The following is a 14054-nucleotide window of genomic DNA, read 5'->3' as shown; positions in this document are numbered from 1 at the left end:
TCAACCTTCTTCTGATGTCTTGAATGTATGTCTTAAACAGCTGACAGTAATTTCCTATTGCTGCCTTTGTCCTTCAGCTTGAGTGGCTCCCCCCTCTCCCTCCTGCTGTTCTTCTGATTTATTTACAGAGACCAATATTATCTCCCCTTTCCACCTGCACACTGCAAGATTAACCAAACCCAGGATTTTAACTGCCTCTCTCTGGCTCCTGAACCCACTAAGAGCTCCTCAAGGCTGAATCCATCTTTCCTGAACCAAGGAGGTCTGAGCAAACTTTTCTAGATGAGCAGTAACCAGAAGCCCTGTTCAGTCTCAGGAATTCTTCCCTTCTCTACCTTGTCCAGTAACAACCTTTGCATTTTCTCCAGCTCAACAGGACTGTGATGTACAAACTGCTGCTGACTAAGACCCCATCAGTTCACACAGGAGGAGTTTATAGTTTATAGTCCTGATATTGATCCATACCTACCAAAACAGCCCTTTTAAACTGACCTTTTTAAGTTGGAAAAAAATCCCTGGGTTTTGGAGCCATTGATCCTGATCCATAGAGAGGAAACTCACAGGGGAGATTAGACCTAAAACTGGACCCTGAAGGACTTCATCACTGCACACACTCTAACTCATTATTCCCTTTCCTAGAAACTTCATGATTGTCTCTCTGCCAGGCAGTTTCTGGCTCATTTTACTTTTATTTATCTCTACCCTTTTCCACTTTAGCAGTGCCTTTCAATGCAGTACTCAACAAAAGCAGATAGATGAGATTTACTTAGTCCAGTTTGTCTAAAGAAAAGAAATCATCTGTCTTTTATAGGAAAATACTAGTCTAGAGCTTTGGCTGTCCTCCAGATCACAATGGGCTTTTTTGATGCAGTTATTTGATTCTGCATGGAGCCACTTTCACTACCTCACTCCTATTCTCAGCCTCTGGCTTAACAAAATCCCATGAATCTTCCACCTCAGCCACACCATTGTTTCCCTTTATCTCACAGAGTTCCTCCTTTTATAGCTCATTTTATGTTTTAGCTTCTATTTTTACTTCTGCTGATACAGAGTGACTCAATCCATCCACTTAAATGCAAACACAGAACTAAATGTAGCAGGTCATGCTATAACTTCTTAGCAGGTAGGGTAGGCAAGAATGGGCTGAAATTGGTGATGCCTTGTGTGAAACAATTGTCTGTGCCTTCTGCTGCTGCATTTCACCCAATAAAAATATAAGAAAAAAATTTAAAAACCTCAGAAAGATTTTTGGCACTCAGTTCTGACGTCTTGTCCCTCTCTGAGAGAGGAAAAGGTGTTAAATCTAAGAAGATTTTAAATCTGTTTTCCCTGTTCCCAAAATGAGATTTACTGCAACTTCTACTCCATGAGACTGCACGTTGTGTCCATCTATAAACAAATTTGTGCAAGGTATAGCTCTGAAACTCAGTGTTAGGAGCCTGTTGGGCAAGGATCAGTTCTGGTTCCTAGAGGAGCACAAGGCAGAGGTGTTAACCTGAAACACTTGTACACATGAGGAGCTGGGTGGCAGATGTTGGGACTCTAGCTGGCCAGAGTGACCCCAAGATACATTAGAAAGTCTCTTTTCCCAGCCCATCATTCAAAGAAGGTGTCAGAACTTTGCAGTTCTTGGTCTCAAGGTTGTTTATTGTTTCTTATCTATAAAATTCTTTCTCTGGCCAGCTGAGGTCTGTCCAGCAGGTCAGACAGAGGCACTCTGCCCGCTCCCAGGGCAGTGTTATCTTTTTATACTAAAAACTACTTGTATATTATTTACCATAACTTCCCAATCCCTATCACCTATGTTAGACAGTGAACTTCTACTCTAAACCAATCTAAAAGTGCCAACATCACAGCAGAAGATGGAGGCCAAGAGGAAGAAGGAGAAAGGCTGGACATGCCCAGATTCCTCCATCTTGCCCCTTGAGCCCTCATTCTAAAAACCCCAAAAAATCTATTTTTCACCCCATGACAAACTAATTATTATTCTACTTAGACTTTTGTGGCTTGCAGACCTCCTCATATAAGGTTGGTATCTTTTTCCATGGGTCATAATCAAAGTCACAGGCGTCTTGGGCTCTGTGCCAGGGTCTCTGAGCCCCCTGGCAGGGTTCTGGCAATCCAGGACAGCCAGAGGGATGTCCTGAATTCCAACAGCAGAGGAACAGCCTCCCCCTGAGTGCTGTCACCCACAGAACATCCCAGAGCTGAACCTCCCTCCCAAGTGTGAGGGAGCAGAACTCAGGCTGTGCCTCAAAGATGAAGGGCTTTTTGGGGTATAACACAAAACCTTTCAGCACAACACATCCTTTTGGAATGGGAAGCACAGCACAGTGGGCCGACTGGAATTTTCCAGTTTAGCTGGAAGAAGGTAGTGTTTTTTCTGTTGGAATCAGACCCAGGAGCCCAGAGTCTCCAGAAAATGCTATGGAGTAAGTAAGGAGCACATAAGGAGTGGAACAGCACTTAGATTTATATGATCCATCTCCAGCAGACTCAGACTATCTGTTCCATTTTTTTCCAAGAAAGGTGCACACATTTTCCTGATCATCAGTAACAAGATAAGAAATAAATAATTTTCCCACCATATAGGAGCAGTCAGGAGTCTTCTACAGTCCTCTGTATTGGTGGTGAGGGACTGAAGTTGTCACTTTTAATTAAATGCTGTAATTAATCTGTTGTTAAAACACTGAATGCAATGGTAAATATTCACAGTGAACAGATATCCCTTAGGTCTAAAACATGACAGCCCTGAATGATCAGCCTGATCAGACATTGCAAAAAAATAATTTCTGCTTATGGAATTCCCTAATATAGGGGATAAAAAAAGATCACTGTGATACTGACCGAACTGGAAGAGTGCCCAGAGGATCTGTGAAGTGTCCATCTTTAGACAAACTGAAAACTCAATTATACAAGGTCCTGAGACATCTTATATAATTTTAAAATGGGCCAAATTTTGAAGGAGATCCTATTTTGAGTGTGAGTTTGGACTAGATGATTTCCATAGGAACCTTCCAACCTGAACTAACATACAGATCTAAGACAGCAAAGTCATCTTTTATGTTCTGAACATAAGAGAACATCTCAATTCTGAATATTGACTTCTTTCCGAGGAGGGAAGAGGGACTTGAAGAGAAGAGGAAAAATACCTCAAAAATATTACAGAAGAGACTAAGAGTCTATATATATATATATATAAGAGTCTATATATATGTGTATATATTATACACATATGTAAATATTACTGCATATAGGCATGTACACTTCACTCTACCCAAAACTTTGGTGCCAGATTCCTGTCCTGTACATTGCTCAACAAAAGATATTTTCTAGAAGTCAAATAAAACCATAGAGTCCACTAGTTAGCACTTGAATCAAAATTCAGATAAATATGAACTGGAAATAGGAATCCACTTGTAGCTCCATTCTTCTGGAAAGAATCACATAGAAGGTGGTCATCTGAGAAGGGACACAATTCTCCTACTCATTCTCAGCACCAGTTTCCTCTGCAGATAGGTTCATTCAGACTCAGTTCCTCCAAAGTTTGCCAGCCCAGAGACAAAAAGACTTTCAGGACAGGTTAATGCAAGACCCAGCCACAGACAGCAGTTCAAAATAGGTGTTCAAGGATAATCTGCTTGGGTCTAATGGTCACAAAAGATGTTACCACCCAACATTATCACAGGCTCACATGTAATCAGAATGCAGCCAAAATAAGCTGCCCACAGACAGCACAGTTGGAGCTGGTATTTTGTGCAGGCAGTGAAAATCCTCCAATGAAAAAATTCTGAATGAGTTGCAAAGCTGTCAAACACTGAGCATTTCTGCTCATAATCAAGCTGCAGAAGAACCTTCAGCCTCTCACTGCAGTGACTTATGTCCTTGGGTCAGCCACAATTATTCCCAATGCAACCTTGATGGGCATCTTTTATCTGCCAGCAGCTCAAGCAGTCTTGGGAGGCTAGAAAAGAGGCACAGCCCATACAAATATCTAACATTAAGTTCTTCAGCTGGCTGAAAATATATATCAGAGCTCACAGAAAAGCAAGAGCTATCACCAGACTGTATTTCCCCTTGATCTCTCACCAGTGCTTCAGAAAATCTTTTATTTATATAAATGCACACATAAACCTTTCTCCACTGGTAATTACCACTGTGCTTGGATTTCCACAACAATCACAGATCAAATAAATGGACATTAAAACTCATTAAATGTGCAGTGGTGAGAAAAAGTTATCTCTAAGACTTATTGCACTCCACTAAGCTCCACTGGCTTTTTAATTTGATGCCACATCAAAAGAAAGTTTGTGATTAATTTGGTGTTGGCTGTCAACAGATAACTCATTTGGAGCCTCACAGTTTCTAATACACTTTTTCACCACCGAACACGTGTTGGAATAAGAAAATTCCATCTAGGAAAGGTGTAATGAATCAGAGCATCACACAAGAAATGTTATTTTAGTTCCCAGAGGGACAGCAGAATGTGTTTCTCTTTACCTGGGATCTCATCAGTGCCCCCATTGGTGTGTTTGAACCGGTCTCCTTCCACGTGGACATTTGGGCACAGGACATCTGAAAAGCAAAAGAACCAGGACAAAATTATCCCAAGGAAACACATCATTGTGGAAGCTGCAGAACTAACAAAGGCTGATCTGATCTTCTGGGTTTTGTTCAGAGCTTGCACGTGGCTCCTCAGCAATAATCCCATCCCATCTGCACATCCTAAATACCCTTCCTCTCACCTATAGCCTAATTTCATGATGGACAAGAAACGCAGTATACCGTGTCTGGTTCTGAGCCACTTTTTTCTGCCTGACCAGACAGGAAGACAGAATAGAGGAACTGAGCCTTTCCATCAGCTGGGACAACACTCTGGGTTTGTGTCTTTCTCCTGTCCGTAAATCTGCCTGAAAGTCACAAAAAACCTTAGGAAAATACAGAATGTGCTTCCACTCCCAGCTTGTCTGGAAAGGAAATTCTGAAAGGGCAGCTGACATTGAGGTGCCGCTCAAACTTTTCAGAAAGGACAGCTCCTACTCTGGAAAACCTCCCTGACTTTGTTCAAGCAGAAGTTGGAGTTAAATGACTAAAACTTTGCAAAGTATTACCCCTACAAACAGGTTTTAAAAAGTCATGAAAATACCCAGCATTTGTCAGCCATTTCTCATGCTCCCAATTGGTGTCAACACAATTGCAGATAAATGCTTCTCCACAGAGAACTGTCTACGTAGCAACCCCTTTCCTGCCAAATCTTTGAAATAACTTTTATTTATGCTTTCTTTTCCCAGATCAATAGGTTATTGCACACTTGTAAACAATGGGGACAGGTAGCTCAAGGGATCATTTTAGTGAGAACTGGTGGAGATATCAGGTCTGTACATGTTCAATATCATAACAATAACAAAGCAGCAATAATAGTAACAACAGCAATAGCAATAATAAATATATGTCATTATAGGTATAGAACTGGACTTATTAGAGGGCCATAGAGATGATGTGAGGCCTGGAACTCCTCTCATGTGAAAACAGGCTGGGAGAGCTTGGGTTGTTCAGCCTGGAGAAGGGAAAGTTCCAGGAAGACCTTATAGCACCTTCCACTAATTAAAAGGGCCTTTCAAAAAGTGTGGAAGGGACCTTTCACATGGGCAGATAGTGATAGGGACAATCTTTTATTACCTCTTAAAGAACTGTAGCTCCACTTTTGCCTGTATTTTACAAATGTCCTGTGCTCCTTTTGACTCCTCCCCTCCTGCCTGCATCTAAGGAATGAGCATAAATAGCTGGCAAGGGAAAGAAGTTTATTGCAATGCTCACTTTCCAGTGACTTTCCAGCCACAAAATAATTCACAGAGGCTCAAATTAGGTTGGTACTTTCCCATCCCAGTTATCAGCATAGCTTTGTATGTCCAAAGGAGCAGAGTGCTGGACTGACAGCACATCCATCAGTCCCAAGGAGCCCCCAGGTCTCATTGCCACACCCAGGGCTGCATTGTTGGGAAGGCAAGACAAAAGCTTCCCTCCTTCTGCTGGAGCCTTTCTATGAAACCCCAGACACAGGTGAACATTTTAGTGTCAATGAGCATTTATGCCCATTTTTTCTGCTACTGCCGGGCAAAACTCTGAGCAAATGCTTGTGAAGCTCAGAGGATTTGCAGTAATGAGCACCCACTGAAAATGGCAGAGACAGTAAAAAATCTGCACTGCAGCTAAGGCTCTGCTAATTTGTAAATCTCTACAGATTTACAGAAGAGAAAGTACAGCTGACTGACCTGAGCTTTCAGCCTCTCCTGCCTGTTACATCCTCTGCTTGCAGTTGCCTTTAAATATGTATTGTTTAAAACTTCTTTCTTGTCTGCAACCTTATATAATATTCTGTCAATCATTTGCTTTATCCAAAAATTTTATCAGCAAAGATTTTGCATTTATATCCATGGGGTTCATGGAAATTTTTAATAGCTCCAGAAGTGCTAAATATTCTTTTACAGTTGCACCAGGAATGATGACTTTCCACTGACACCTGCTACACGAGATCAGTCAGCTTTTAATCCATTGTAGACTGCTACTTTTTAATGCAAATGCAACTCAATACATAGTAACCGTGCCTAAGAAAAAATGTACTTTATTAAAGAACAAATGTATTTTATCAAGGTAGTTACCATATCAACCAAACTGTAACTCTGCAGAAGAAAATTAGTTTTGTTAGTAATAACCCCTTTCTCATAAAATTATAATTCTTGAATAGGGATACATAATAATTCCTTCCCTGTAATACTTTTTTCACTGGCTTCAATATCAAACATTACTTTTTTGTGAGTGAGATCAGGAAAATTGCTCTATACCTATACATATGGACCATTTTTCAATTTCTAATAGCCTTACATTATCAACATTTCAAAGGTCCATAATTAGAGGGACTAGGAAGCTCTGTGTGGGTAAATTTGCAGATGACACCAAGCTGAGTGGTGCTGTTGACACACCTGAAGGATGGGACCATCCAGAAGGATCTGGACAAGCTCCAGAAATGGCTCATGGAAACCTCATCAGGTTTAACAAGACCAGGTGCTGGTGCTGTATTGTAAAGCCGGGACCCTTGTGGCAGGCAGGAATGATGAATCTGACTCCATGTTCTCAGAAGGCTAATTTATTACTTTATGATGCTATATTATATGAAAGAATCCTAAACTAAACTATACTAAAGAATACAGAAAGGATACTTACTCAATGCTAAAAAGATAAAATGAAAACTTGTGACTCCCTCCAGAGCCCCAATACAGCCTGGCCCCAACTGGCCAAAGAGTCAAAACAACTCACACCAGAATCCAATGAAACAATCACCTGTTGGATAAACAATCTCCAAACACATCCCACATGAGCAAAACAGAGGCAAAGCAAATGAGATAAGAATTGTTTTCCTTTTTCTCTGAGGCTTCTCATCTTCCCAGGAGAAAAATCCTGGGTGAAGGGATTTTTTCAGAGAATGTGAATGCCACAGTGCTGCACTTGGGCTGGGGGAACCCCTGGTATTCATCCAGGCTGGGGAGGGGAGGGGCTGAGAGCAGCCCTGCCCAGAGGGACCTGGGGGTGCAGGTGAGGGGCTGGGCAGGAGCTGCCCATGGGCACTGGCAGCCCAGGAACCCCCTGTGTGCTTGGTTTGTAAGGGCTTCTTGTTGAAGGAAGCATTTCTGAGAGTAATTTAACTGCAGATTCCCCCTTTTCTGTAAACAAATATGAGATATGTTTGATGAGGAGGGACTTAAGCCTTCAAACATAATTTTTTTAGAACCTTCCCTATGAAAAAAAAATCCCAAAGCTCTCAAATATTTTAAAACAAGAGACAATATGTCCTACAGAGTACATGTTCTGCAAAGAGACATATCAGAAGAATGTGTTGGCTCAGGAACATTCACTGACACTAAAATAACATTAAATAACCTACTGCAATTAAAATGTAACAATCAGGCTGCAAGTTTGGAAAAGTGATCTGGTTGTTTGAGTCTCTTTGCCTCCAAGCCATTTCAAAAGAAATTCAAGGAAATTGGATAGAAAACAAAAGGGAAAATAAAAGAGAATGAGAAAGGAGTGGAGATAAAAGGAGGTGGGTAGGGAGGGAGGGAAGGAAGGAAGGAGAGAGAGAGAGAGAGAGAGAAAGAGAAAGAAATAGAAATAGAAATAGAAATGGCAGTATTGTGTCTGCTATAGCAATTTCTGGCCAGGAAAGGTGTGATTCTGCTGCCCCTTAGGGCTTTCTATAGAGAAACCTTCTCTGTAAAGTGGCAAACACTTTATTGCCAGCTTTCCATCCTTGTGTCCATAGGACTCTGCTGAAGCAGTTTCTTGCTTTTCATTTTAATTCTTTCAAGGATAAGCAAGCCCTCAGCTGACAAGGGCTCCTCTGGGGACTGGTGTATAATGAATGCTGAACATGTGTAGCTGTCAAGTTCCACAAGAATAAAGTAGAGAGGTAAGAACAGAAACACAAGAAGGTTAAAGCAAACATTATTTATTATCATGTTTCTTTTTTTTTTTTCCTTTCCAGACTGAGAATTTTAGGATTCCAGAATCTCAGCAGCACCCAGTGCATTGGCAGAGATTCAGACACTGAATCTCCATCATTATTCCATTCCCACAAGAGAAATTCTCTAGTTTCTCTCAAAAGGTGTGATACTCCCAATCCAAATATTTGAGTTGTCTCATCCCCTGACATTGAAGTTTAGCCCCTCGTAATCCTGCCCACGAATAAGGCAATGCAGGGCAAATGCAGGCTTCCCTAAAAGCTGTCTCCCAAAACTTTACAGGCAGAAAAACTTTGCAGGCAGACAGCCTGCTAAGAAAGAGGAATTTGGGTTGAGTGGGTGGGTTTCATATTCTTATGTAGATAGTATTGCAAATTTTTTCTACATTGAAATAATTTTCCCATTGAAGATTGCACTTGAAGGGGAAGGGGCCTGGTGAGAAAATTTTTTCCTAAACTCAATAATATTTCATGAAAGTAGTTTCTCAGAGGAGCTTTCCCAGAGCCCATTAGCTCTGTTCTTTAATTACTCAGGCAGTTCTCTGTGCAGCAGCTCCTCCAGCACATTTAATTCCCTGCAGTCAGTTGATGACTCCTATATATAGTACTACCTCTATTTGTTCTTTTCTTTTCTTTTACAGAACATCACACATAGACCATTTTATAGTTTCCAAATTTAAGGGTTTTTTTCCCCTCACTCTTTTAAAAATGCATCTTTTGAAAGAATGCCTCCACTCTCTGCCCATATTACTGAATATTTTTTGGCAAATGTTTGTTGTGAGATATTCTTTCCCTGAAAATAACACAATCCATAAAGTGCCACCCACCATGGAAACAAATTTATAAGGAAAAACGTGGCATTTTTTCAGCTACAGTGGCAGGCAGCCCTGACAGTGCAATGATACTGCAATAGTGTCTGTACTAACATTATAATTTGCGGCAAGGTGTAGGTACAACAGAGCATCACAGCAATTATATGATTACACCTTGCAGTTTAAAGCCTTGTGCAAGTCTCTTTTCCTTACTGAAATTACACTGAATATTCACACCGTGGGGTTTGAAGTCCATAAGTGCCAGGAAAGTCACTTGTTTGTGGCTGCTGATTCTGTCTTTTTTCCTTCAAATAATGCCTACAGTGATGCTGGATGAGGTTTCCATATTTGCTGTCACACAAAGGCTCTCTGTCACTACAGTGATAGAATCAGAGCATCCTGGAGTGCTTTGGGCTGGAAGGGACCTAAAGATCCTCTGTTTCCAATCCCTCTGCCATGGGCAAGAACACCTTTCAGTAGACCAAGTTTCACAGGGCCCCATCCAACCTGGCCTTGAACATTTCCAGGGATCCAGCATCCACAGCTTCTATAGCCAACATGTTCCAGTACCTCACCACCCTCACAGTGAAGAATTTCTTCATGATATCTAATATAAACCTGCTCTCATCCAATTTAGAATCATTACCCCTTTTTCTATCACTACAAACCCTTGCCAAAAAAACCTCTCCAGCTCCCTTGTAGAGCTCATGAATGCTGATGGTGAAATGAAAAGGGAAAAGCAAACCCTCACAACAGCACAGCTTTCAGGTGGAGAAAACTCAGCCACAGCCCACCCTACTCCTCATAAAGCTGTCATATATTTCCACTAAAATATTATTCTGAAAATGCACCAGCGCTCAGCTGAACTGCTCCCCAGGCTCCCCTGTCTGCTGAGAAAGTCCCAAGTGACTTCAGGGGGACTCTGGGGATCTGTGTCCACAGGGCTCCCTCCCCTTTTCCAGCACAGTAGCCAGAAAAAGTGAATTTCTGTGTGACCATCAATTCAGTGCTGGCACTGCTCAGCAGATGGTGTGCTCCACACAGAGAGTAAGCAAAATTACTGCAGAGTATTATACCCCAGACCACTCCCATGCAACACTCATTTAAGGTCCCAGGCAAGAGGACACTCTTCTTTGAAAGGCTCTTTCTACAGAATGGAGAAGCAGAGCTCCTTCAAAGAGCAATTCAGAGCAGAAACCCAATTTAGATGCCCTGATGTAGCCCTGAAAAAGCCACTTTCTTTCCATTGTTTCTGGGGGAAATCTAGGAACACACAGTTCCCAAATTAGACATCTATCAAAGGCACCAGAGTTACATCCGTCCAATTAAAACAAGCATGGTTGGGTGCATTCCTGGGCACTGAGGCCAAGGCGTGTTCAAGCCCATATCTCTGCTAGCAAACGGTCTAAGCCTCCAAAACAAGAGGGCTGCTGACCAGGAACACTCCCTGGCATGTTGGAAGCACCTATCTGGAGTCCAGAAATGTTCAGCTTGCCTGGGGAGAAATTGCCAGACCCCAGAGCAGAAGAGTGCATTCCACTGCCCAAGAATGCTTCTGGCCACATTTACAGTTTTTAGTTCAGATACAGCCCGTAAATATCATCCTTTGCTAGGAGTTCTCTAATACAGATCAAAAGCAACAATGCTAAATTGATTTTATGGTCACAGGCCACCAATCCTGAAATGCATTCAGTGCAAATGGGGAAGTGGGAAGGGGGCTGCATGCACAGCAAAGCAATACTGTATCCTGTTTAAATAGGGACAGGAGGAATGCAGGGAGTTCTGGCATTTGCAAAGCATTTGAAGTCCTTTTGAAGATGAAAAAGTAAATAAAAATAATTTACAAAAAAAAGGTTAAATTCTTCTCCTACAGTTTTCTTCCTGTCCTGTCTCACTTACACTGGAGCTTCAGATAAGAGAGATGTGAAAAATACTGTTTTCCCCACAATGTGGCAGGCTTCACTGTGCATTTATATCATCTTCTCACCCTGGATCCAAGCATCTCTCTCTTCTCCTTTTGTTACTATCAATTGGCTTTTTTATTTTTCCTTTCTCTTTGCACTGTGCTCTGGATCTTGATTCCAAAAGAGACAATGCTACTGGAAGTGCTCCCACCCCAAGAGCACATAAGAAGTGACAATTACACATCTCCACCAGCACAGGGAATCCTTTACAGCCCATCAGCCCCATCTCTGGGCTGACCCCATAATCCAACCATAAAGTCAGCTTCAGATGCTCTTTAAAATTTTCTAGAGAAGTTCCTGAATCTTGGTGAGGACTCACCTTTCCAAAGGATATCTGCACCTCAGGATGCTCAGAGAACCTCTCCCTCTCGCATGCACCCACACAAATGCTAGAAACTCCTGGTATGACTGGCAGCAGAAGTATATTGTCAAGAGGACTGATGCAATTAGCACCATTTAAGTGAGCAGCATACAGAATTAATTTGCACATGCTCCCACAGGGAATAAGTGGCACTCTGGGGGCTATGAAAATAGCATCAGGCCTTGGCACTTCCAAGCTAATTTGCTTGTGTCTGCCCCTAAACAAACACAGAGACTGTGTGCCAAGGAGCTTGTCAGCAAACAGCACAAGGTTTTGAGGAAAGCAATTAGCAGCTGCTCTCTGTCCAGGCCAGGAGCTGATTGCTGCTCTGGGACATGAGTCCACCTCCTTCTCTCATTTTGGGAAAGAAGTGAAGATTCACCATGCTAAGTGTCCTTGATTGGAGTGAGCCACCAATTCTCCTGAGTGGCCAACCATTGCTGTAGCAGATGAATTGCCATGAGCATGTCTTCATGCTAATGACCCATAAAATATTTAACAGGATGACAGTTAAATATTGGTGAAGTTGTGCTGGAGCACACCCTCCAGGAGCCAGCAGCCACAGCAGCAGCCCTGCCCCAGGGGCTGCTCTATTGGCACAGATGGAACATGTCCCTCCTGATGCAGCTGCTAGACTCTTTGGCACAATTTTAGGTGTTTGCTGCCTCAGAGGCTGGAAAGAACAGGGTGCTGCAAGGCTAAAAGGATTTCCTGCTTGGCCTGGTGTCCCAGATGAAGACCAAAGATCAGAGGTACTGCTCACCTCGATGAGACAAAGCCACCTCACCCACCAAAGTGAGGATCCCAAGAGTGCAGAAAGATCAGCACAAAGAGCCTCTCTAGGGATGCAGATGGGAATGAGCAGCCTGTGGATGGAACAGAAAGCACTCCAGGTAGATTGTCTCATCTGCCCACCATCTCACAGCCACAGAACTGCCAAGCATAAAAAATTCCATCATTCTCTCCCCCTTTCTCACTCATTAAGGTTTAGAAAATAAAGTTTTTATATTCTTGGATTTTGCACCATTGGACATGGATCAATTCCAATATCCACCTGTCTAATGAACAATGAGATTTCTGTGGTGCGTAAGAAGACCCAAGGTAAAACATCTGTGCTTTACACTCCTTTAAAAACTTATAAAGATCAGTTCCCCACATGCAAATGCTGGTTGTAGAAACAGGAGAAGCATTTCACATACTCAAGCAGATCTCTCTTACGTTTTTCTCCTATGCTAAGTAATGTGGAAGCAAAATTCCGCCAGCAGCAAATTTCACAACAGGGAGCTGGTAGCAGCAGTAGCAAAAAATGCAAATCTCTTACAGCAATGACTGATTTTAGGATGGACTCAAACATTGTAAAATGCTATCAACATATGAGAGGTGGGGGTTTTTATTTGGTTTTTAAATAGCAATTCTGTGTTAGTCCTGTAATTGAAACGACTGGGATGTTAAAAATAAACTCGGTGCGAAGCTCCAGTAGGTTGCTTCTCACTGAATAGGAACAATACAGAATTTCTGCTATAAAACTACATCAATCTCACTTGCACTGGGCATTCACCAAAGGCACATTCCCCAGATGAGCCCAATGGAGCAGTGCAGCTACAGATCTGCTGAAGCCATCAGTTCCCACTGCTGGCTGGAGGGACAAGACAGTCTGTCCATTATCCTCCCATGTGCCACAATACGGAGACAAGAGCGTGGACTCTCCTCATCTGAGCACTGCCAGAAAGCTGAGATGCCAAGTCACAGTTTATAATTGATTTTTATTTTTTTTTAAAAAGCAAATCCTGGGCAGACCACAAATGTTATTTTATTTGTTAAATTTCTGTAAAAGCAATTACTTGTCCAGAATAATAACGAGAAATCCAGGTAATGCGTTCTGTTCCCTCACAGGAGTTCCAAAAGTGAATTAATTAGAAGCAACTTGTTTCAAAGCTCATGGCTTTTCAACTGATCAATAAATATACACTAGCTGTTCTCAAATAACTTCCAAGAGAGAAATATAGCTCAAGGTTGAGTTTAAGAGGGCTCTGACTGCCATTACTCTTCTGGTGTAATTATACCACTGCAAATTGAACAGTATCTTCTTCCATGTGGGTATTTCTGGGGGCTACTCTAACTGTGGCTTTGGGACTCTGACCAGCAGCAGTATAAATATATCATGAGAGGAAAGCAAAGAAATTTCTGTATAAATACAAGACATGACTCTGGCTAAGACTTTGGTTTTGTTTTGTAAAGAATTGTAGCATTGCCTTTGCAAAATGGAGAGGGTTCAGGAAAAGTAAGTGATTTTAGTTTCCTCTTAGAAGAAACCAGGGTTAAAATCACACCCTGGATGAAGGATGCTGTTTTATGGATGCACCTCAGCAAACTCAGAATTTTGTCTGGTTGCTGTCCACATC

At 42.0% G+C, this 14054-nt stretch overlaps 1 protein-coding gene across 1 annotated transcript in view; it reads right to left on the bottom strand.

The window, feature by feature from the left end:
* The window catches only part of LOC102044817 (collagen alpha-1(XXII) chain), a gene marked incomplete at its 3' end in the record, with an annotated part of 130581 nt that overhangs the window by 60875 nt on the left and 55652 nt on the right, over positions 1-14054 (bottom strand). The window contains exon 4 of the mRNA XM_031061611.1: positions 4501-4575. Within this exon, the coding sequence (XP_030917471.1) occupies positions 4501-4575 (75 nt within the window). The remainder of the gene's footprint in view (positions 1-4500; positions 4576-14054) is intronic.

The sequence above is a fragment of the Geospiza fortis genome, unplaced genomic scaffold (genome assembly GCF_000277835.1).
Source record: "Geospiza fortis unplaced genomic scaffold, GeoFor_1.0 scaffold351, whole genome shotgun sequence".
Classification (NCBI taxonomy): Eukaryota; Metazoa; Chordata; class Aves; order Passeriformes; family Thraupidae; genus Geospiza; species Geospiza fortis.
The sequence above is the reverse complement of the archived record's forward strand: the minus strand, read 5'-3'. Positions and strand labels throughout refer to the sequence as shown.